General features: G+C 43.8%; 1 protein-coding gene across 4 annotated transcripts in view; it reads left to right on the forward strand.

Moving 5' to 3' along the window:
• The window catches only part of LOC137625394 (protein SCAI-like), a 273,253-nt gene that overhangs the window by 120,132 nt on the left and 128,538 nt on the right, over positions 1-24,583 (forward strand). For all 4 annotated transcript variants that reach the window (XM_068356266.1, XM_068356267.1, XM_068356268.1 and 1 more), the window contains exon 6: positions 8,419-8,512. In XM_068356266.1, coding sequence (XP_068212367.1) covers positions 8,419-8,512 — 94 coding nt within the window. The remainder of the gene's footprint in view (positions 1-8,418; positions 8,513-24,583) is intronic.

The following is a 24,583-nucleotide window of genomic DNA, read 5'->3' on the forward strand; positions in this document are numbered from 1 at the left end:
AGGCGCTCAAAGTCCATATACTGAAAGAAGTTCAGTGATGAAGCAATCTTTCTCGGATCATGACCTGCGGGAGTACTGTCTGGATCCGCTCTACGAATAAAGCAGGTGAGCTTCGCCCTTATTTGTTTTAGGGAAAATTTGATCCAGAAGTTTCTCCTTTAAAGAGCTATCCTCCCCTGAAGTCCGAAGTTCTACGAAGATAGACCTTTAGACACTACAGGACATAGAGAGACATCTTCCTTCAGAGGGCAGATTCTCCAGGGACCCCACCTCTTAATGGGTAGCTCGTTTTTAGCGAGAAAGGATGGATCAGGAAAGAGATTCAGTTCTCCCACTTCCGTGAACTGAATGTGACCCTCATCTCTGGATAGGGCCACTATTTCACTAACTCTAGCCCTAGAGGCGATAGCAAACAGAAAAATAACCTTTTGGGTTAGATCCTTAAGAGAACAATCTTCATTGTTCACAGATGAGGCATAGTTTAAGACCTTGTCCAAAGACCAAGAGATGGGCTTTGGTGGTACTGCGGGCTTTAGCCTATCACATGCCTTCGGAATCTTATTAAAGATTTCATTTGCCAGATCCACTTGAAAGGCATATAGGAGAGGCCTAGTCAAGGCTCACTTTCACGTATTTATCGTATTGGCCGCCAGACTTTGACTATGAAGGTGGACAAAGAAGGACAGACAGAAGTTCATTGAAATTTCTTTCGGTCCTTTTGCTTTGACAAACGCAACCCACTTTTTCCAGGAAGACTCATATTGTCTTCTAGTTGACTTGGCCTTGTATTCTTCTAAGAATTCTATATTGTAGTGCCTTTTGAGATCCCAAACCTTTTTCTAACCGCTAGAGCGAGAAAATCATGAAATGAAGGGTTTGGGTTCTCTGTGATAAAACGAAGGCAGTTATTTTCTGAACCTTCGGAAATATACCTAGGATCAGAGCTAGGACCAGCCTCATCTAGTCTATCAGCCCCACTAGAGGATCTTCGTATGGGGCTATATAGCGAGGTAGTTTCTTGAAGACGCTCGTGATGAAGAGGTCGAATTGCAGTTCCGGGACTAGTTCCCATCTCGGAGAGAATATGTCTGCGTCCATGGACCATTCCAACTCTGTCGGTTTGGATCGAAATAGAGTATCCACCATCACATTGTGGATCAGTTGTAAATGAACTGCTGGTAGGTGCCATCCCTTTAAGATAGGGATGGGTAACTTCACCAAGACTGTATGAGACGTTCAAATGTGACGTCTTATTATCGCTTCGGTGTCCCAGATCAGTCGTAGGGAGCCTGATCTGTGTGGAGGGGGCTTCCCCACCCATGAAAGGACCAGCAGAGTCTTGGGACTTTCGTGCTGTAATTTCTGTTAGAGAAGCGATTAAAGAGGGACCGATCTCAGTCTTTTTTTATCTCTTCAAGCGTTTGATGCGTGTTTTCTCCAAGCTCTTAACGCATCTTTCCGTTGTGCCCTTAGCACCAGGTCTGTCACTATAGCGAACTGGGGAAAGTTTAGCGCTTTTTCCTGTTGGCGTTTTGGAAATCTGACTGAATACCTGAGTCTCTTGACAGACCTCACGAGCTCCTTTTATATTTCCAAAGGAGAAGAGAGTTTATGTGACTGAGGGCTTCGATGGTTTTTTAAACATCGAAACCCCTGAGCTGGAGAAAGTCGAGACTTCTAGAAGCTTATCTTGCATCCGTGATGCCCCGGGAACCGGGTCATCTCTTTGAATGCACATTGGCCGGACACTTCGGGTGCTGCCCACTCCAGCCTCTCGATCAGGTATATTAATACCTGAGCTATTTCTAGGCTTGACTTTGACGTGACTAAGTTCGTCAATCCTTTGAAGATACTTAGGACTGTGAGTCCGACACGTATCTTTCCTAAGATGGATGTTACTCTCTGTAACATGAATTCTAGATAGGAGGAAGAGGGGTGGTTGACTGGAAGGTTCTGAAGGACACCTTTCAGGTCTGACACGACTACGAACACCCCTAATTGGAACAAGGTCCATATGTTCAGAAGGATTAACATTCAGAACTTGCTGTTTTTTATGAACTTGTTGAGTGGCGACAAGTTCAGAATGACTCATTGATATCTTGAGTCCTTCTTGTGAACACAAAGCAGCCTTCCCTGGAACTCGATGAGCTATAGTTTTCTTACTACCTGTATGCTCTATAGCTCTCAGGTATACTCCTCCAGGAGGGTTTTGAACTGTAGGAGAAGGTAAGGAAATGATGGTAGGAACATTTCTGTTTCCCATCAATGGCTCATCTTGAATAGGCTTTGGACCGAAGGATCGAAGGTCCTGCGATCCTGAGGGAAAGTTCCTCCTAGCCGAAGCGTCTTTATGCTTCGAGTAGTCAGTAGGCTTAGACTTTTGACCATCTGCCTGTATCATTGTGGTCACTGGAATAGTGGGATGTTGTTGAGCAGCCCGGATATTTCCAGCATTTCCGATCTTCTTTTTAGGTTGGGGACCCACAACCACAGATGATTTTCTCTTTGAAGGACTGCCCCATTTTTGGAGAAGACCTATGTTCTCCATGGTGGCGTTCTTAATTACTTCCTTAGTGACCTCGTGTGGGAAGAGGTCTTTACCCCAGATGTTGGAAGATATTAGCTTCCTTGTTTCGTGTTTCACTGTTGCATCAGCTAACACAAACTCTCTACATGCTCTCCTAGCCTTCGTAAAGGCATGATCTTCCTAATCGGGTGGTTGAATCAGTAGAACTTCAAAAGTTCAAAGTTGGAGCAAATGCTTTTTTGTAGACCAGGCGGACATAGTCTTTTTATAGTTTATTTATGACATATTTGTTTTTGATGTTGTTGATAGTTTATTATATGACATGTCTGTTTTGACATTGTTTCTTATTTTAGAATGATTTATTGTTAATTTGTTCTCTTCATTTATTTATTTCCTTATTTCCTTTCCTCACTGGGCTATTTTTCCCTGTTGGAGCCCCTGGGCTTATAGCATCTTGCTTTTCCAACTAGGGTTGTAGCTTGGATAGTAATAATAATAATAATAATAAAGGTCCTTCACTAAGGTAGCCATATGCATTTTGGCTATGACCATGAGCATGTCTGGGGTATTTTCGTAGGTTGAACACAACTCTATGTAGTTTTGTAGAGAAAGGGATGTCGTAAGTCTCTCCTTTGACTCCTGTTCATTACACAAGAGCAACTCAGACAATTTAGGGAGACATACCTTGGATTGTCGACTTGCGACGTCCTTGTCTAATTTTCCTACTGAAAATGTCAAATGGACTTCCTTCCAATCCTTTTCCTGTCCGAGAAAAGCTGGTGACAAAGGCTTGCACTCATCGAGTGTGGGACATAGCTTACCCGCCTCTACCGCTTTGGCAACAGAAGTAAAAGCCTTCCCCATAAAGGGGAATGAGAATGAAGTAGGAGCAAGAAAGGAAGGATGTCTGTTATTCAGTGAGAATACCTTCGACTCTGAATAACCTGCCCTTTTCAGACTACCTGAATGGATAGTCTGTGCCTTATCATGGTCGAGAATCAAGACCTCCTTTGGTTCCGTTCCTTTTCTTGACTTTGGTTCGTACTTCAGTCGAACCCAACAATTAGGGAAAGCATCAAAGCTTGGCCGAAATTGAATTTTGTCCAAAGGAACAGCACCTATTTTCTCTGAGATGTAGAGATAGCCATTTGAAATCGGCATCTGCTCCGCAAACCTCCAGGGATTGGTTATGGAGCATGTTGGTAGGTCTTGATTCATGGGTCGTTTGACTGACCCCTGGGAAGTTACAAGAGAAACTTTACGAGGCTCTATCTTGCATTTTACTTCCTGTTTTTCGTTTTGTTTACGAAAGCTCTCTATTTGATTCTTCAGCTGGATACATAATTGTGCCACATTATCCAATAGAGGGGTAGAAGACGAAGATGTCGACATCGATGGCTCTAAAGCCGGCATAGGCGGAGGAAATTCCGACGCAACATTTTCCTCTTCTACCCTGAGGCACTTCTTGCCCGTAATCCTAAAGGTTTTCTGGCTGTCAGGGGATGTAGTTGGCTCATGAGGCACTACTGTTTCCTCACTTGCTTCCGAAAATAGTAGCTTACGCTTCCCATCATTAGATAGGAAAGGCCCCAGAGAGATCTTTTGAAAGCCTCTCACCCAGTTGCGTAATTTATATTGAGCTGTATCCCTAGTCTCTGTAGACTTGGGATTTTCAAAACCTTCGGACATTAATGTCCGACATATATTGCAAACCTGTGGGTTCCAATAATGTAGGGATCCGGAAATAATATTGCAGGAGGCATGAAACCTGCAAGTATTATGACCGTAAAAATACTTACTCTTGGCCTTGCAGAGGACTGCAGCACAAGGTATCTGGTGTTCCTCCTGTAAAGAAAGGAAAACCAAATGAGTATACAATGGATTATCTCCTTGACAATCAACATGCAAATGTCCTTTACAATAGAGTAGCTTAGGATAGTAAGCTATAAAGGGATAGTAGGAGATACATACTTGTGTACCCCTGTGAGCAAATACTGTTGCCTCCCCTTAGTATTAACTACATGGAGATTTCTCTATTGAGTAACTCCAAGTAAAAGGAATCTTACCCCTAGGGGTAGAGAAGTATCAAATCACTGTACCAAAATAATGTTAATACTGTGAGGTCAGGATGACTGATTCTCGATCAGAATATTGAAGAAAACTATTCATTCAATATATGAGCGGTACCAGCGGAATGCTCGTACAAGGGTACCCAAGGTATGTCAGAAATTACTACTGTATAATGGTACTGTAGTTTTCTAATTGCAGTAAGTCTATATTGCAATTTACTGGCTACTGTACATCATGTATTGTAGTCTAGTCATTATGCTGCCTTCATAGTAGCATATGACAGTACGGTCCATCTAGCATGAAGCCAGCTGGACTAGGAAAATAAAGACATATTTGTAAATCCCACTCAGCCTACTTGCTGTAGTCTTCCTATTATATTAAAATATAGAGTTTCCTGATCAGGGAGACTCAAGGAAAAAGGCTCCACCCTTCAAGGGTTAGGAGTGTATTACTCCTGCCTTGAAGTGTTTAATATTGTAGGGTAATCCTAATACTGATTTCTAATCAGGATATTGAAGAAATAATATTCATTCAATATAGGATTGGGCTCAGCAAATGCCTGTGTTGGATATCCAAAATATATTGGAAATAACTACTAGTATAAACTATATAGTAGTTTTCTATCTGCAGTATATTCTATACTGCAGATATACTGGCCACCTGTATAATATATACAGTAGTTCAGCCGACATGTAGCCGGCATACCCGGCATGCTAGCTAGAGAGAGAGAGAGAGATAGCATGGAAAAAAAGGCTACTCCTCACTGTGAATGTATACAGTAATTAAGGATGTAAAAGTCTAATTTGACTGCCTTTCTCCAGAAAGAAGGTTCTAACAGAAGGGGAGAATGTACCATTCAGGCTTCCATGCAGCTACAGTACTATTGCCGACAAGGTACTGCCGATACACTGCCGGCCGGCAAGTCCAGCAGTACCAGTACAGTCGGCATGCTGCCAACTGAGTCAGCACTATCTGTGCCGGCCTGGCCGGCAGTACTCCGGCAACAGGACCTGCAGCAGCAGTCCAAGGGAGGACTGAAGAACCTTGGGAACAGAAGGGACTTCCCACTCGCAGCCATCATGGCCGCCGGCAGCCGGCAGCCATCTTGGCTGCCGGCTTGGCCGGCAGTTGCCGGCAGATGATGTGGTTGGCGGCAGTATGCTCTGCCGTCAGCCAAAGTCATGGCTAGAGAGGCAGTCTGGCTGGCTCCGGCAACCTACCGGCAAAGAAAGACAATGGCTCAGCCATCAAAAGTGGACAGAGGGGTAGGGAACAGGGTCCTGTAACGAGTGTGAAAGGAACTGGCAAAAATTGTCAGTCCTACCACCTGTTAAAAGAAACTGTTTCGGTATCGGCAGAATCCCAGGGAACTGGAGAGACTCAGTTCTCCATCCCAGAGATTGCCGACACAGTTCAGGGGATGGCACTGCCGCCTCCTCTCAACAAAGAAGAAACAGAGTTCCAGTGCCACGTATCCTAGGCTAAAGAAAATTACTCTTCAGCCCAGATTACTGAGGCACAGGACCAGTCTTTTAGTTGCAAGGAGAAGATGGTATCCTACCATAACTTCAAGTGCGGCTAATGATGGCTAACCTCCATTGCCGGCCACCTAGCCGGCAGGGGAATGATGGTATCCTGCAACCCATTCGCCCTGCCGGCAGGTCGCCGACATAGGACTAAATACTCTGAGATTCTGACTACATCCCAAAACCTGCTGGTATACCACAACCAACGGTTAAGGGAAGAGGCAGGACAAACCCTAAGTTAGCCATGTCTGAATAAAATTCAAGGCACGGCCATTAGGATTGTAGCCTGAGGCTACACTCAGAGGGAAAGAGATTACCCTTAAATCTACTATTGAATACTTGTTAAAGGTTGCCAGTAATGTTTTTAGCCTTTCATTTAACATGGTATTTCTTTGAACTATTTCTAGTTGGGCTCCCAGCTTTTAATTTTACAATGTGCATGTTTTGCAAGTCCTGCTCTCTTATAAGAGCATCTAGGAACTTCCGTATTTTTGGATGATGCGATGACACAGTGTTAAAAAACTCTCAGCTGTCCTCTTAAGTGCATTTTTAATCCTAAGCAAATCATTTTTTATTTAATCAAAGCAAGAGTACATACTTATTTAAAATATAGGACTTTTCTATCCCTTCTTGCAGGATGACCAACACATGACTTTAAATCAATCCAAAACAGGATATTTACTATCAAAAGATTTATAATGACCAATACATGTCTTCAAAATTATTCAAAACAGGATATTTACTATCAAAAGATATATATTTAAATCTAATAATGTTTCAAATTATTCAGTAACTTTGTTTACAGGGTCAAAAGCTAGGGATAACACCATTAGAATTTTTAAAGTAAATTTGGAATCTGTATCATATTTTATCTACACAACACAATCACAAATCTTTTGATATAGGCACTGACCTAAGTGAAAGAGACATCCATAATGAGAAGTTGTGTTGAATTGTTCTCTATCCGCAGTTATAGTTATAAGTTAGTGTAAACTCGTAAATTTGGAACCATAGACTTAATTTTAGCAAGCAATGTTCTATAGGTTATAGCCCTTTTTTCTGGAATTAAGGCACAAGCTACCAGAATGGTAACATTTCTCTTTAGAGCATGTACTCAATATAATTGTTCAAATAGCTGAGAACCAGTTTTAAATGTCCCATCTTCATGTAAATGTTCACTGTTCTCAAGGACTGTACTGTTTACTCAAATTATTCCGAGTTGAAAAGATGAGTATCCTATCATCGTAAGGGCCCGAATCACAGCAAACATTGCTTCCCTTTATTAGTTTTATTTTGCTCATTAGTAAAAACAATTCCCATTCTGTGAACTGTTCTTTTCATAGAACTCATTGTTGGTAAAGCTTGCGTGGCACTTTCACTCAATTGGGATGTAGCTGTAAAAATGACATTATGAGCAAAATCAGAATTTTTTAGCACCATTTTTCACTATGTTGATAAAACTATGCACTTCGACATTTACAGCATAACCAGAATGCATATGTTCATGAGAAATTTTAATCCCTTCACCGTCATTAGTAATTGCTCTACTTTTGCAATACTATGCAAACTTATTTCACTTTCAGTATATCTTGGTATAGACTAGTTTGTCTTTCATGAATAAGAAACCATAAATTTAAAAAGAAACTTGCTTTTTTCACTTAACAGGCAGGTTTTAGAAGTAGGTATTCAAGAAGAAGAAGTTGATACTTGTAAGTTCAAGAGAATTGTATTTGGCCATCTTTGAAGGGTTGAAATATTCCAAGGAAATGAAGTCCTTGGCGCCGACAGGATGTCTGCTGCGGATAAAGTTCATTATAATTTCAAACAACAATTCAAATAATTATCACTTTAAACAATTACCCATTATAGCAATATTTTTTGAAACAATTTTCTATTCAAATAATGGTTTTCAAAATAATTGTTTTCAAATAATTCTCATGATACAACTTGGGCATATAGTATCTTGCTTTTCCAACAAGGGTTATTGGTTTGTCAGTAATAATAATGATAATCAAAAGTAATCAAGTTAATTAAATGTCATAGACATTACATTATACTTCACTGTCCTTTTACTTGCTATTAGCATGCAGTGTCTAGTTGTATAAACCTGCAGCTGAAATATATATCATAATGCTCCAGCCAAACACTGGACTTCAGTTATGACTGCTCCCAGTTTTTTATGACTTTGTTGATTGAATTTCTAGGTTTTTATTAGAAAGAATTCATCATAAAAGATTTTCATTACTGTACAATTACTGTACAATATTTTTTATTTTGTCCTTTTCTCAATTACAGGTTGAGTGGGCACAATACACCTCCCTTAGAGAAGACGCCTATGATGAATTTAACGTTACAAGAAATATTGATAGTTGGCAATTGTAATGACCAGGTAAGAATTTAGATTTTACTGTTTGCAGTCTTTGCTCTTCACATTTATTAATGTTTATTTCATAATTTTCTTTCTAAATAAAATCTGCCCTTTTTAAATCTTGTTAAAAGATGAAAGGGACATAAGTATAAATATAGAGGTTATGTCTTTGTGGATGTAGACAAGAAAAGGCAGTTGATGGAGGAAAGAAATAAAGGATAAAAAAGAATATAAAGGGAGAAGGAACGGTGATGGTCCCTTGTCAGTGATAGATGTAAAGTATTTAGTTAAAAAGATAGAAACAAGTTTACAAAGTGAATGTCTATACCTCTTAGGAGAAAGTTTGGTTAACAGAGTTCAATGTCAAACACTCTTAAGAAGGCCTTGGGGATATCAGGGGGATGACATATGGTTCTCTGAAGTCCTGCAAACAAAATGACCAAATATGAGTTCAAGAGTAGAAAAAAATAACAGCATAAAAGTCTTAGTAGCCAAGTTTATCTCAATAACTGTGGTTAGAACCTTGTTGGCTGGAATTCTCAAATGCAAATCAAAGAGAAATGTTTTTAGATTAGTCCATCTACATTTGACAGCACATAGTTTAGAATAACTCACAAATTGGAGGCAGTGGTCAAGATATGTGAGGAGGAGGAAGATTTGTAACAAAGATTCAAGCACAAAATCAGGACATAATCACGAACATTTGTTTGGTTACGCTTACGTTAGGAGTTTATTGAAAGATCATAGGTTAGAAAGCTCAATGTGTTGGTGGCAACACACTTGGCAAAGCTGAAAGAAAGCTGATAAAAATGTTCTGATACAAATGTTTTCAGGTATGCAGTACCTTGAAAAGAAAGACTAGTTAGTGAAAGAGTTTAGAACAGATAGAAGAGCAAGTTGAGATACATATGGTGAGAAGGGGAATGGTCATTATATGGTTGAAGTGAAAAAAAGAAGGTAATTTTGAAATGGAAGTGAGAATGATAGATATGAAGATTGAAGAAATTCTTTTAAAAAGGCACCACCATGTAAGGAGTACCTTATATGATGAGGTCACAAGGTCGGTTGGGAGTATTTGTAAATAAAGGCAAGCCAGACTAGAGAATAAAAATGTAGAATGAGGACATGGAAAGTTCAGTGAAGGAAAAAGGAAATTTTAATGAAGAAATCTATTTCTATATTTGATGATCATATTGCTTTGTTCTCCAAGCTTCACTTTTGTCCCCGCTATTCCAAAAGGCTAAAAAATGTCCTATTTTCTTCCCTTCAAGATGCCATGCCTCTTGCCCATCAAGGCAATATCTGGTCATTAATGGCCACCCATCTTCAGTCTTGAAGTCAAAACTAATATCCTATCCTGACATCATTAGTCAGTGGTGGTCATATATACATAAATATATATACATATATATTATAGCCACGGGAGGAAAAATAAAAAAGACTTATTGGAGTTCGTTCTTTTGTTCATTAGGGACATTAACAAACTCAACAATGAGAATACATATGCAAAGACATCGTATTTATACAGGAGAAGGGGATACCACAGCTGTCAGTTTTCCTTCCGAGGCTATTATGTATTTTATATTCATCACATGTCATCTTTCGTGATTTCTACACATATAAATATGTATGTAAAAGAACCTTAGGAAAAACAAAAAAGAAAATATAAGTTTAAATCCTGACTAGTTTAGTGTTCCTTCTTCAGAGGACTGATTTATTAAGAGAGGGCTTTTTACATTTTATATGGTACAGTGAGAGTTCAAACATATGTGCAGGTGATTGCAGAACAATATTTCACTGACAAACAAACTACCAGGGTTTATATTCTCAAGTGTGTGTATGAGTGGAGTTTTTTTTTATCATTAGCCAAGTGTCAGTTGGGGTAATTTAAGATTGCAGGTAATTTTTTTGTCTACCGATTGTTTCTTTTGCCTTGTCCATATAAATGCATAAACGTAATCATACATATATACCTGTTTCCATGCAAATGCATATACATAGATGTATGCACACCCATATACACGTTTACACACATGATTATCAGGCATATACATACTTATGCATATATAACCCTATCAGCATAAACATATCATTACATGTATATATACATATCAATGCATGTGTGTGTGTGTGTCATGAAGACTTTTTTTTCTATAAAGGGAAACATTTAAAATGGACATGGAAAAGCACAATGGAGAAATGAAAAACCAAATAGATTTTATTATCAGTGAAAAAGATTTAGTTGAAGATGTAACAGTGTTAAATAAGTTAAAGTCGAGAGACCGTAGAATGTTGAGAAGCAAAATTTTGTTTAGATCTAAGAAAAGAGTAAATTCAATTTTAAGAAAGAAAATAAACACTCCTGTAATAAGATAACAATTCTGATGAGTTTACTTTAGCAAAACAAAATATGTACCCCCAGCTACATTATTATTATTATTATTATTATTACTTGCTAAGCTACAACCCTAATTGGAAAAGCTGGATGCTATAAGCTCAGGGGCCCCAATAGGGAAAATAGCCCAGTGAGGAAAGGAAACTAGGAAAAATCAAATATTTTAAGAATAGTGACATTAAAATAAATATTTTCTACATAAACTATAAAAATGTAACAAAACAAGAGGAAGAGAAATAAGATAAAATAGTGTGCCCAAGTGTACCCTCAAGCAAGAGAACTCTAACCCAAGACTAGAGAACAACGGTTTGATTTTGGAGTGTCGTTCTCCTAGAAGAGCTGCTTACCATAGCTGAAGAGTCTCTTCTACCCTTACCAAGAGCGTAGCACTGACAATGACAGTGCTGTAGTTAACCCCTTGGATGAAGAAGAATTGTTTAATAATCTCAGTGTTGTCAAATGTATGAGGACAGAGGAGAATCTGCAAAGAATAGGCCAGACTATTCAGTGTATGTGTAGGCTAAGGGAAAGTGAACCATAACCAGAGAGAAGGATCCAATGTTGTACTGTCTGGCTAGTCAAGACCCCATAACTCTCTAGCAGTAGTATCTCAATGGATGGCTGGTGCCCTAGCCAACCTACTACATGATGAAATGGAAGCAAATAAAGAAGTAATGAACAGTAACCTAACAAAATTTGTATTGGAATCAATACAAGAGATTGGTGGAAAAGTTCCGAAACAAGATCAAGGAAAACTATTAGAAAAGACCAAAATCTTTATAAAGTCAAATCCAAGAGAGGTGAAATAGAATTAGCAGATTTATTCAAAACAATAAACTAAAAGCCCAGCACATTCGAAAACACAATCAGACCCAAATTGAGGAAGCACCAAATGAAGGAAGAAGCATCAAATTGATGAAAAGAGGACTTGGAACATTTATTTGCTTTAAAGGATGAAAGTAGAAATATTCACAATAGAGATGGAGTGATAAAAATGGCAGAGGATTTGTATACAATAGTGATATAAGAAATAACTTTGCCAATAAAAATAATGAAACTTTATACTAAGTAATTAAAGTTTCGTTTTATAAAGCTTGCAGATCTCTTTGCATATAGCCTAAATATAACAAGTTTAACTATAGAATTTTTCACATGAATTACATGTGATATTATATATATATATCCCTTTGCACTGTCAGGGAAATTTTTGAGGGCTATTTTTATTGTTACTCTTAAATAGTACATTGACATTAGTTTTTTAACAACTGGGGAATTTCTTTAAAAAAATTATTATATGGAAGTACATGTAGGTTCTGTGTATTATAGTTTTCCCTGTTATTACTGAAGGTCTTTTTTGTTGTTTTTAATGCAATATCAGGGTACTTCAATTTCTTGCCTATATTCTTAATTTCTATTATTTCATCTTCAATATATTCAGTTACAAACTTGTAATGCTCTTAGAAACATAGAAGTGAATTCAAATTTTGTAAGTTTGTTACTTTGATTTGAGTAGTAATGGTCATATACAGAGATATTCATTGGTTTTCAATATTTACTAGGCTCAAATATATTATTACATCCGAGGTTGCACCTTTCTATGACTCCTTTCTTCAACATCTTGGTCACTTCTCGTCTACCCAAGTCCTATGGCACTGGTTTTTGGCCTTGTGGTGGCCGTTCAAGTAGTTTTGTAGCCAACACAGCTGCCACATGGGACAGAAAACATCTTTTCTGAGTCTGGAGTGAAAGGTAGAATGATTGTCTCCTTTGATCTTTCTTTCTTTCCCATACCTTGTGGATAAATCAGCTGTACTTTTATATACACTGGATCTGACATTGATGTTGGTAGGCTATATTTTTTAGCACCATTCTTATTAGATTTGATCTGTAAGAAGCATTTTCCCCACATTTTCCCATAACAAGGGGGAGGGTTCTGGAATGAATACCAAACCTATTTGTCATCATACACTATTTACTTCATTTCAGACACCAGGATGCATCTCTCCTTCTGGGAGAAAGATCCTTTCATTGACTGAGTACCAAGTGCTAGTCAGACCCTATCAGCCTACTTGTCTCTATAATGGCCTGATAGGAGGCTGCTGGAGTTATCTCCCTCACCCCTGTACAGGACCAGCAAGGTCCTGTGCAGGGAAGAAACAGAACCAACCTGTTTTGTTCGAGGGAGAATTCCATCCACATAGAAGTCTTCCTATTTTATAGGACAAAAGTTAAGGAACAAATAATACATTTTACAAATCTTAGTCCTTTAAACTTGAACTTCTCACCACAATCACCCTTCTTAGTCCTGAGCTGAAGGTCAGAAGTGTAAAGTAGGCAGAGCTAGAAGCCCACGATCACCACCTGTCATTAAATACATGGTTAACAAAATCAACGGCTGTTTCAGCTCCTGAAGCTGATGATGAATCCTCACTTTAAAAGACTCAGGTTTGCATAGTAAGGAAAAATACAAATTATATACATTTAAAATTCTTAATATATATATGTAATTTTCCAGCCTTTCTTTCTGGTCTCCTCTGTTACTACCAATTATGCTACATTAACCCTTTTTATTGAATATCTAAACGAAATAAGGCTTTCATATCTTTTGCTGTTTTTTCAACTGTTGTATGCCATATCATTACACAACTTTCGCATTTGATAGCCATACCCTTTCAGAATCTGCGCTGTTTTCTTTGTTTTCTCAGCTCAAAATGCCTTCTAAAAAGAATCCAATGTTGAGATAAATTGTAATCCAAAGTTAGCAGAGCTAAACGGAAGTCGGCATTAAAGACAAAACTCGTATCATATTACATTCTAACACCTTATAACAAATTATGAAATGCAGAGAATATAACGAAAGTAAACCCATCACCTAACTTGAGGCCAAAATTTTTTGTTAGAGAAGCTAGAAAGCCAGATGACATCAGATGCAAATGAAGAGGAGGGGAGTATTAGAGTGATGACTATCATCTGAACAGAGGTAGTTTACTAACTAGCTTCCATAGCAGGAACTGATGGAAAATACTTATTGTTGTGGAGTTCCCTTGCTTGAAGGTATACTCGGGCACACAATTCTATCTTGTTTCTTTTCCTCTTGTTTTGTTAAAGTTTTTATCGTTTAAATAGAAAATATTTATTTTGGTGTTGTTGCTGTGCTTAAAATATTTTATTTTTCTTTGTTCCCTTTCGTCACTAGGCTATTTTCCCTGCTTTTCCAACTAGGGTTGTAGCTTAGCAAGTAATATTAATGATGAGGATAATAATAATAATAATATAGACTAAAAATTATACTGTACTGTATTGCATAATGAATCTGCAAATAAAGAAAGAATTAACAAGGACCTCAAAAAAATATACTGTGCAGTACTACTGGATGACTGCTATTATTCCTAAAAGGGAGTGAAGTATCGGAATTAAAATAAATTAGCTAATTTTAAGTAATAGGTTTGCTATTAAACAAGTTAAATTTTAATTTAGTGTTCATTCATATAAAATGGATTTTGAGCGAAGCGAAAAATCTATTTTTGGGTGAGATGGCCATGTTGTCCTGATGGAAGGTTCCTTCAGTAGCTTCCTTTGGGTATATATGACTACAGTAGATATTCCCAGAGAATTAAACTAAAGGTTTCACAGAATTCTAACTTCTGGTGCGAGTACCCTAAAGGTTTCCCTCTAGGATCTTATATATCAACAGGGGACGCATGCATCAACATGCCACATGGCTATCTGCACCCCACATAGCGTTTACGCTTCGAGGGGGAAAGGTGGCGAGGTAACTGAGGAGCCGTTCCAAAGTTACCCTCCTTCGTTACTGTTACGGTACTCGCAACGTAAACAAACAGTCCGCCATACTGTGTGACGTCACGTCCGTCCTCATTCCTAAGTCCAGCTTCCTACCGGCTTCCGTGATACAGTATAGCAAGGAGGGGCCTGGCAGTCTGAACTGGAACAGTTGGGCGGGTCCATCAGGACGACATGGCCATCTCATCCAAAAATAGATTTTTCGCTTCGCTCAAAATCCGTTTTTTGGGCTCAAGCCATGTCGTCCTGATGGAAGTGTACCAGAGAATTAATGTATCGTGGATTTTTTCCCATTTCAAGTGCCTTCTACTTCGACTAATATTCCAGCGGTCTGGTGACCGAAGAGACCGTGACATCTCCGTTAAATGTCACTACCAGTGGCATTACAATGACCTGGCTTCCAGCCCCCCTGGCAGGGAAGTCCTAATTGGACAAGAGGAACATCTCGAAGTAACCTGACGAAGATAGACTCACCTGGATGAAGAGATCGTGCCGGTCTCGAAGACAGATCAGAAGGTTAAATATTTGTATAGGAACAAATTTATACCATTAGGTGAGTGTATATCAGGTAGTAGGTACATTAATTATAATTAACCATGGAAATAGGATCAATAAAACAATAACAGCAATTTATTTTCATATGAAAGATAGGAGCGAAATAAGACGTGTATGGTAAATAAAATATTTTATTTGAAAATTGCATGGAAATATGGAAAATTATGTACAATAATAATATTGGATAATAGACATAGATTTTCAGTAAGACGGTGATGTGGAATCTGAAAGGGAAATATTTTGCCTTTAAGCACAAGTTCCCGGAGGAACGCCAGTCTTTAAAATCATTATACACTTCATGTCCAAGAACATGTGGCACACGTGTAAGAATCTATGTCACTTCACCTTGATGAAGAACAGTCTATTAGTGACACTAAGTGTCCTGTAAAATCACTGTATCGCACTAGGGTCAACACAGGCACCCGTTTGAGTTAAAGTCCCGAAAAAACTCACTGTTCTACGCAGCACTAAACAGCCCGTTTCATCACGCTACCTGCTGCCACCATGAATCGTTTCACTTCGTGCACCTGCTTCGCATAGTGTTTGAAGAATACTGTAGGTGACCTCCAGCCTGTGAAGGATCGGAGGCTTTCAAAATCCATTCCTTGGAAAAAGTTCAGGGAAAAGGCAACTTTCCTAGGATCATGACCTGTGGGTGTTCTGTCAGGATCCGCTCTGCGATTAAAGTAGGTGATTTTCGCTCTTAGTTGTTTTAGTGACAGGTCACTACCCGAAGTTTCTCCTTTGAATAGTTGTCCTCCACCAAAGTCTGAAGTTCTTTGAAGATAGACCTTAAGGCTCTCCACTGGGCATAGAGAGACATCTTCCTTCAGTGGGCATATTCTCCAAGGGCCCCATCTTTTGGTGGGAAGTTCATTTTTAGCAAGAAACGTGGGGTCAGGGAAGAGGGTAAGTTCCCCCGTGTTGGCGAACTGTATCTGGCCCTCTTCTCTTGATAATGCCACTTTGTTCCAACACGGAAACTTACCTCGAACTACTTTCTTAGGAGTACCTGGAAATCTCCTCTCATCCGACCAGAGTTTTGTGTAGTTTACCCTACTTCCGTTTTCTGTGAAGGCTAACCTCAGGCGGAAGGATACGTGCCCTGAGGCTAGTCCCGGGTCAGGGAGCATGCTAGCTTGGGTCTCGACCCTCAGTAAGTTCTCTGGTCGCGTCGTGATATCATCTCGACGCTCTCCTTATCTCAGTGCGACCCTTTGTGTCCCCGACTCCATTGTGTCCCGCGTGGTTCCCACGTGGTATCCCTGTGCTTTCCCTTTGTGTCCCCGTGCGGTTACCTTATCCTTCCCTTGTGTTCTCATATGTTATCCTTGTCCTTATTACCCTTTCTCGCTGCGTTCCTGTGTCTTGCGGTGTTGCGATAGTGCATGATGGAGCATCCCCGCCGTTGTCCTGGGCCTAGTGCCGGGAAGTCGTGTGGTGCGTTTCTTTCTAAGCCGGGGGTAGACCCTCATTCCTTGTGCTCGTCGTGCAGGGATAGAGTGTGTTCTCCGTCGGACACTTGTCCGGAGTGCGTTTCTTGGAGTGAGGTCCAGTGGGTACGATTCAGTGCCAAGAAAAAGAAGTCTGCCAAGCGTTCGCCCAAGAAGGCTAACACCTCTTCGCCCTTTACGTCTCCAGAGGGACTGTCGAGTAGGGTTTCCCTTCCATCTTCCCCTACCCAGAGTAGGGGACGAGGTAAGTCCGTGGCGGGGAAGAAGCCAGAGGTTCTTCCCCAAGAGTCTTTTATCCATGATAGTGGTGTAGCAGCATCTTTCCAGCCAAGTAGGGGGGCTGAAGGTGAGTTTAGTGGCGGTCCTAGAAACGATGCCCTGGTGCACGCGGGTCACGTCTCTTCGGATGACCCCATGTGGAGTAAAACTGTCCCTGTCTCTTCGCCCGCATCATGGGCAGGTTTTTCAGGTACCTCCGCAGCTGAAGGCGCCCCAGAGAAGGAAGACTCACCGGCGGCGGATCCCCTTGAATGGGTCCCTCCTAGGATGCCCTGTAGATCCCCGTTGAGGTTGGAGGAAGGCCTCGGATCCTGGTTCCCCAACGTAGAACTTCCACGCTCTCCCCCAGCACTGCCGTCGTCAGTTCCGGAAGTTTTCCTGCAGCACGCGCTCCCCGTAGGACAACAAGCCGTTCAGATGACCACTCTCCGGGCCCCGGCCCCTCGGACGGGTTATAAAGAGTCCTCCAATTCATCGGTTGCTACAACCCCCTATTCCTCGGAAGGAGAAAACCGGAGGAATTCCTGACGGAAGCGTGAGAGATCCCGGAGGAGGCACTCCCGTTCTTGGTCACGTTCCAGGTCTCGACATGGGAGGAGGCGCTCCAGGTCTCCTAGGAGAAAATTCAGGAGGAGCAGATCACCAGAGGAGGAATGGGTGGTCATCCCCCGCAGTAAGCTCGTGGACCTTACTTCGGTCCCGAGCACTTCAGGCTGGCGACCCAGAGACAAGTCTCCAGGAAGGTTCTTCTCCAGCCACAAGCTAGAACCACGGAGGGACCCGGCCTCGCGGAAATTCTACAACAGGCGTAAGACCGCGAGGGTTCCGACTCAATCCCCCCAGCGGAGGGAGTCGACCCCTCGGACGGGCAGCCTCGTTGTGCCCTCGAAAGTGGCACCACGGACCCTGGAGAAGGAGAGATGGCTTCCTCCGTCGGGCAAGCCCACGGAAGCCGCGTCCTCCATGACTAAGGACAGACGGAGGACGGAGCCCCTCGTCGCCACGGCAATGCCCGTTCTGCGTCCAGAGCCTTACGCGGAGGCATCCGCCTGTGGGATTCCCTCTAGAGAAGTAGGCCGCCAGACGGAGGACATCAACGACGACGTGGAGGTCGCCCCAGCGGAGGACTCGGCTTACAGGAGGGTGATAGGCCTCATTAGATGACACCATCGTATTGAGGAGCCTGAACCCTCAGACGAGGATCCCTGGCGCTCTAGCCTCAATAGACTAATGGAGGCCCCCGCCCAGCGGAGGGCTCCGTCGGCTCTTCCAGTGGCCAGAGACGTGAGGGTCGGTAGAGCTCACGTCAACAAGATTGTGTCTGGCAATGCCGAGGCCCCCAAGTCTCAGAGCTCCTCGAAGTTGCTCCAGGGACTGAGGTCCCAGAGTAAATTCTACCTTCTGGGGGCTCAACGTCCAGGGGCCTGCAAGTTGGAACCCTCCCTCGAAGTTTTAGGCCAAGGGGCCCCGGAAGACAGGGCCTCATCAGCCCCAATCTGCTTCTCCCAGTCAGAGGTGACTATGATGAAGGAGATGGCAAGAGACCTAGCGAAAGTTGCCTCTTGGCTAGATTGGTGGGCCTCCACTCTCGTAAGTGTTCAATCCTCCTACGACCTTTCAGTTCCGGGGAATCAGGTTCTCCTGAAGGAGCTAATCATCTCGAGAGGTAGGGCATTAAAGTTCTTGTCCTACCAGTCCCTAGCCCAATCAGCCAACTGGGTACTCAGGAGGAGAGACACTGTCCTGAGCAAGCTGTCGAGGAGGATACCGGACAGGGAAGCGAGGGCCCTGAGAAGCCTGCCCCTATGGGAAGACGTCCTTTTTCCCCTGAAGGAGGCAGAGGAGATCATGGAGAAGGTCTTGAAGAGGAAGGAGGTGAGTGTTCCTAGACCTCAAGCACCGAGGAGACCCATCCACAGGAGGCCCGCGTCCGATGGTCCTGCTACTCCTCGAGCCTCGTCTAGCCAGCACAGGAGACACTCCCCAGCTGCTCCTTGGTCACAGCCGTCTCAGCCCTCCCGTAGGGGAGCAGCATCAGCCCCAGCCTCCTTTAGAACTTCCTTCTCGGCCTCCAGGAGGGGCCGTACAGGTCGTTCCTCTAGAAGAAGATAGGAAGAGAGGCCCCCTACTCCTGCCCAAGCCTCAGGTGGGGGGATGCCTCAGACTTTTTTGGCAAGCATGGAAAAACCACGGAGCAGAACCGTGGACAGTAACAGTGTTGAAGGAGGGGTACAGGTTACCGTTTCTGGCAGAACCTCCGCCCCTGATCCCGGCCATTCGGGCGGAGTGGTTGGCTCCCTAGGACCCCTTGCAGAGAACAGCCTTGCAAGAGGAAGTTTCCACGATGCTGGCAAAGGGACCAATGGAAACGTTACGGGACCCGGGCCCGGGCTTCTACAGTCGGCTCTTCCTGGTTGAGAAAGCAACGGGAGGTTTGAGACTGGTCATAGACCTCTCGGCTCTCAACAAGTTTGTGTGCAAAACCGACTTCAAGATGGACACCCCGAAGTCGGTCCTAGAGTCCTTGAGGGAAGGGGACTTCATGATGTCCATAGACCTCAAGAACGCTTGTTTTCAAATCCCAGTCCACCCCTCCAGCAGAAAGTACCTTCGGGTGAAGTGGGGTGCCCAGACCTTGCAGTTCAGGTCCCTCTGCTTCGGACTATCCACAGCGCCTCAGGTCTTCACGAGGATCTTCGCGACAGTCTCAGTGTGGGCTCACGAACGGGGCATCCGCCTGATTCGTTACCTAGACGACTGGTTGCTCCTTTCATTCTCAGAGGAAGTTTTGAGGGATCAAGGCGTGAAGCTTCTGCAGTTCTGCAAGATTCTAGGCATCACCATCAACCTGGAGAAGTCTCATCTGTCACCCTCCACCAGGATGACTTATCTAGGGATGGTCCTGGATTCCCGTTTAGTGAGAGCCTTTCCGTCAGAAGAGAGGCTGACCAACTTGGACAAAATCCTCCGCCCCCTCTTGGCGGGACAACCCAGGAGAGCAAAGGACTGGCAGAGGTTAATAGCTCACCTCGTGTCATTGAAGAAACTGGTTCCCTAGGGGAGACTCAAGCTCAGGAGCGTCCAATGGAACCAGACGGATTCCCCCAACAAGGTGGTTCCAGTTCTGCCGGAAACGGAAGAAGTCCTAGTGTAGTGGCAAGACCGGACAAACACCCTCAAGGGGATGCCCTTCGCAGCTGAGCCCCCCAAGATGCTTCTCTTCACAGACGCTTCCAAGGAGGGATGGGGTGCCCATCTCCTCGGAAGGTCAGCAAGAGACAGTTGGATGGAGGAAGAAAAGGCACAACACATAAACATCCTAGAGATGAGGGCGGTTCGAAAGGTGTGCCTACAGTTCTTCAACCTTCTACAGGGAAACACCGTGGCGGTGATGTGCGACAACGCCACAGTAGTAGCATACATAAAGAAGCAGGGAGGACTGAAGTCGAGGGAGCTGTGCGATCTCATGTTGGAACTTCTGGATTGGGCCACGACAGAACAGATCATGATCGCAGCGAGGTTCATTCCAGGGAAAAAAAACGTCCTGGCCGACGGACTCAGCAGGATGGGTCAAGCGGTGTGAACCGAGTGGACCCTGCACTCAGAGGTAGCCAAACTCATCATCCAGAAATGGGGTTCGCCAGTGATGGATCTCTTCGCAACAAGACTGAACGCACAACTCCCCGTATTCTGTTCTCCTGTCCCAGACCCAAAAGCGGCATTGGAGGACGCCTTCCAACACCGGTGGGACAATCTGGACGTATACGCCTTTCCCCCTTTCGCGTTGCTTAGACAGGTGCTCAACAGGGTGAGGACGGCCCACAACCTAAAGATGACTTTGGTAGCGCCCTGGTGGCCGGAGAGAGAGTGGTTCGCCGACCTAAAAGAACTAGCGTGTCTTCCCCCGTGGCCTCTTCCAGACAGACCAGACCTGCTGCGGCAACCCCACTTTCAAAGGTTCCACGACAATCCTCGATCCCTCCGCCTTCACGCGTAGAGGTTATCGAGCATCTCCTGAGGAAGGAAGGCTATTCAGCTAGAACGGCCGAAAGGATGTCGGGATATCTGAGGCGTTCATCGGCAGCGGTGTACCAGGCTAAGTGGACCACCTTTACGAAGTGGTGCTCCTCCAGAAACATAAAGCCGTTGAGGGCCTCTATTCCGGACATTGCGGACTTCCTGGTACATCTCAGGGATGTAGTCGGTATGTCTATCCCGGCCATCAAAGGAGTCCGTGCAGCTTTAGGACAAGTCTTCCTACTGAAGGGCATAGATCTCAATGCTCATCAAGAGCTTCGATCAAGCATGTCCCCCTCAAGCCGTCAGGGTGCTGCAGTGGGATGTGGCGAGGGTCCTGAAGATGTTAAGTGAACCCCCATTCGAACCCCTGAAAGACATAGTGGACAGGGACCTCACCCTCAAGACTGTCTTCCTGTTGGCACTGGCATCAGCTAAGAGAGGGGGTGAGATTCACGGGCTGTCTTACGAGGTCTCACATGCGAAGGGTTGGCGTGAGATTTCCCTCAAGTTCGTCCCGACTTTTGTGGCTAAGACCCAGAATCCAGCAGTTTGGGATCCCAAGTTTGAGGGCTTCTCAATACCAGCAATTCCTCGTTCGGGCAATCCGGAGGACTTGAAGTTGCGTCCTGTCAAAGCCATAAGGAAATACCTGGAGAGAAATTCTAATCTCTGTCCTGGTATCAAGAGCCTTTTTGTCTCCACAGGTACAGTGAAGAAGCCGTTTTCGAAGAACACTATCTCCTTCTGGCTAAGACAGGTGATTATCAGGGCCTATAGCAGTGCGGGCGTTCCCCTGCCGGGAAAGCCCAGGCCCCATGACATTAGGGGTCTATTTACCTCCCTAGCTTTCGAAAGGAACATGGCAGTGGCGCAGATCCTAAGAGCAGGCACCTAGTCTAACCAGTCTACCTTCACAACGCACTACCTGAAGGAATGCTCAAGAAAGTCCCTAGACGGGTTCTCTATAGGAACAGTCATCTCCGCGCTCCAAGCAATTTAACGGTGTAGCCCCAGGTACAATCGTGGGCAGTAAGACCAAGAGAGACAGGTTCGTTTCCTTAAAAACCCCCTTGTTCTTCCTTCCCCCTCTTTCCCTTGGAGATAGACTCAGGTAGAGTCTGCACAAGACCTCAAGTCACAACATCATCAAAGGATACGTCTCCGAGGAATTCTTGCACAGGTGAGTTACTTAGACACTAACATGAGCTCTTTGTGTAGTTTTCTCCTACGTTTCGTTTTCTGACTGTCTCTGAACCTAGCCCCCTATCTAGGTTCCATTGCATCCTGCTTAGCTAGATCTAGGGGTCAAGAAGGACACTCCCACCTCCTAAAGTGTAAGTCTCCTAAGAAAGTAGTTCGAGGTAAGTTTCCGTGTTGGAACAAATCACAAATTTTAAGTAATTTGTATTTTTCCTAACATACTTACCTCAAACTACTTTCGGGTAATGGCCCGCCCTTCCGTCCCTGAGTGTCTTCCTGACCCTTTAGGTAATTAAACAACCAAGAACTTACTGATGGTCGAGACCCAAGCTAGCACGCTCCCTGACCCGGGACTAGCCTCAGGGCACGTATCCTTCCGCCTGAGGTTAGCCTTCACAGAAAATGGAAGTAGGGTAAACTACACAAAACTCTGGTCGGTTGAGAGGAGATTTCCAGGTACTCCTAAGAAAGTAGTTTGAGGTAAGTATGTTAGGAAAAATACAAATTACTTAAACTTTGTGATATTTCACTGACTCGGGCTCCCGAGGCGAGAGCAAAAAGGAAGATCACTTTTTGAGTCAAGTCTTTCAGAGGGCAAGATTTGTTGTCCAAGTTAGAGGCAAAATGGAGCACCTTATCCAGGACCAGGTGATGGGTCTCGGTGGAGGTGCTGGACAGAGTCTAGCGCACTCCTTTGGGAGTTTATTGAAGATTTTGCTGGATAAATCTATTTGGAAGGCGTACAGAAGTGGTCTAGTCAAGGCCGATTTGCAGGTGGAAATCGTATTGGCTGCTAAGCCTTGTCCATGAACGGGAATAAAGAAGGACACGCAGAAATCTATAGAGATTTCCGTAGGGTTTTTCGCCTTGACGAAGGATACCCACTTCTTCCAGGATGATTCATATTGCCTTCTGGTAGACTTTGTTTTGTATTCCTCTAGGAAATCTAAACTTTTCTTCGAGATTCCAAACCTTTTCTTTACGGCTAGGAAGAGAAAATCATGAGATGAAGGTCTTTGACTTTCTTTGATGAAGCGAAGACAGTCGACTTCTGCACCTGTTGGGAGAGAACTGGGCCTGGCAGGGGAATCAGCTTGGGCTGTAGCTCCAGGACTAGGGGGAACCAGTTGCTGCGGGGCCACTCGGGAGCCACTAGGGCTGCTGTCCCTTTGAAGGTTCTCAGTTTGGAGAGGACTTTCAGCAGAAGGTTGAGTGGAGGGAACAGGTGAATATTGGACCATCTGTTCCAGTCCAGGGACATGGCGTTCACTGCTTCCGCTTTGGGGTCCTCGTAAGGGGCCACATATCGAGAAAGTTGCTTGTTGTCGCTCGTCGCGAAGAGGTTGATCTGTAGTTCCGGGACTTGACGAGAGATGAAGGAGAATGATCTTGCGTCTAGGGACCATTCCGACTCTATGGGACTGCAGATAGGTGCCACTTCTTCCTGTCCGCCAGGCGGAAGATGGGTAATAGCACCTGGTTTATGTGGGGCGATCTCGAGCCCTGACGGTTGAGACATCTGACTACTACCGAGCTGTCCAGAGTTAGACGGATGTGTATCGAGGGACGCGGGGATAATTTCTTCAGGGTGAGAAGAACTGCCATGGCCTCCAAGATGTTGATGTGAAACGTCTTGAATAGGGGAGACCATGTTCCTTGAACTTGCCGTTGATGGGAGTGACCCCCCCAACCCTCCAGAGAAGCGTCCGTTTGGATGTTTAGCGATGGAGGTGGAGGTTGGAGAGGGATGGATCTTTTCAAGGTCCTTGCTTCTGACCACGGTCTTAGAAGGGAGCGAAGTCTGTTCGGTAGGGGTCTCTTGAGATCTCTTCGAGCGACGGATGCGTTTCGTCTCCAGACTCCTGAGGCATCCTTTAGCTGTGCTCGTAGCACTGGGTTTGTCACTGAGGCGAACTGTTGGGAGCCGAGTACTTGCTCCTGCTGTCGTCTTGAGATCCGTTTGGATTTGAGAAGTCTTCTGACAGACCCGGCTATTTCTTTCCTTTTCTTCAGTGGGATGGAAAGGCGGTGTGACTGAAGATCCCAATGGATTCCTAACCATTGGAACTTCTGAGCTGGAGCGAGGCGAGACTTCTTGGTGTTTATTTTGAAACCCAGATGTTCCAGGAACTGGGTCACTTTGCTGCAAGCTCTCAAACATTCTGGCGGTGTCGACCAGACCAGCCAGTCGTCGAGGTAGGCCATCACTTGGACGCCCTGAAGGCGTAGCTGGTGGATGATTGTGTCTGCTGGCTTGGGGAAGATTCTCGGAGCCACGTTGATCCCGAAGGGCATGGCTCTGAAGGCGTAGCTTCTTCGTTGGAGCCAGAATCCTAGGTAGGTCTATTGAGACCGTGTAGGCCTTGTGAGGCAGTAGGGCTCTTATTT

Source organism: Palaemon carinicauda, chromosome 32 (genome assembly GCF_036898095.1).
Source record: "Palaemon carinicauda isolate YSFRI2023 chromosome 32, ASM3689809v2, whole genome shotgun sequence".
Lineage (NCBI taxonomy): Eukaryota > Metazoa > Arthropoda > Malacostraca > Decapoda > Palaemonidae > Palaemon > Palaemon carinicauda.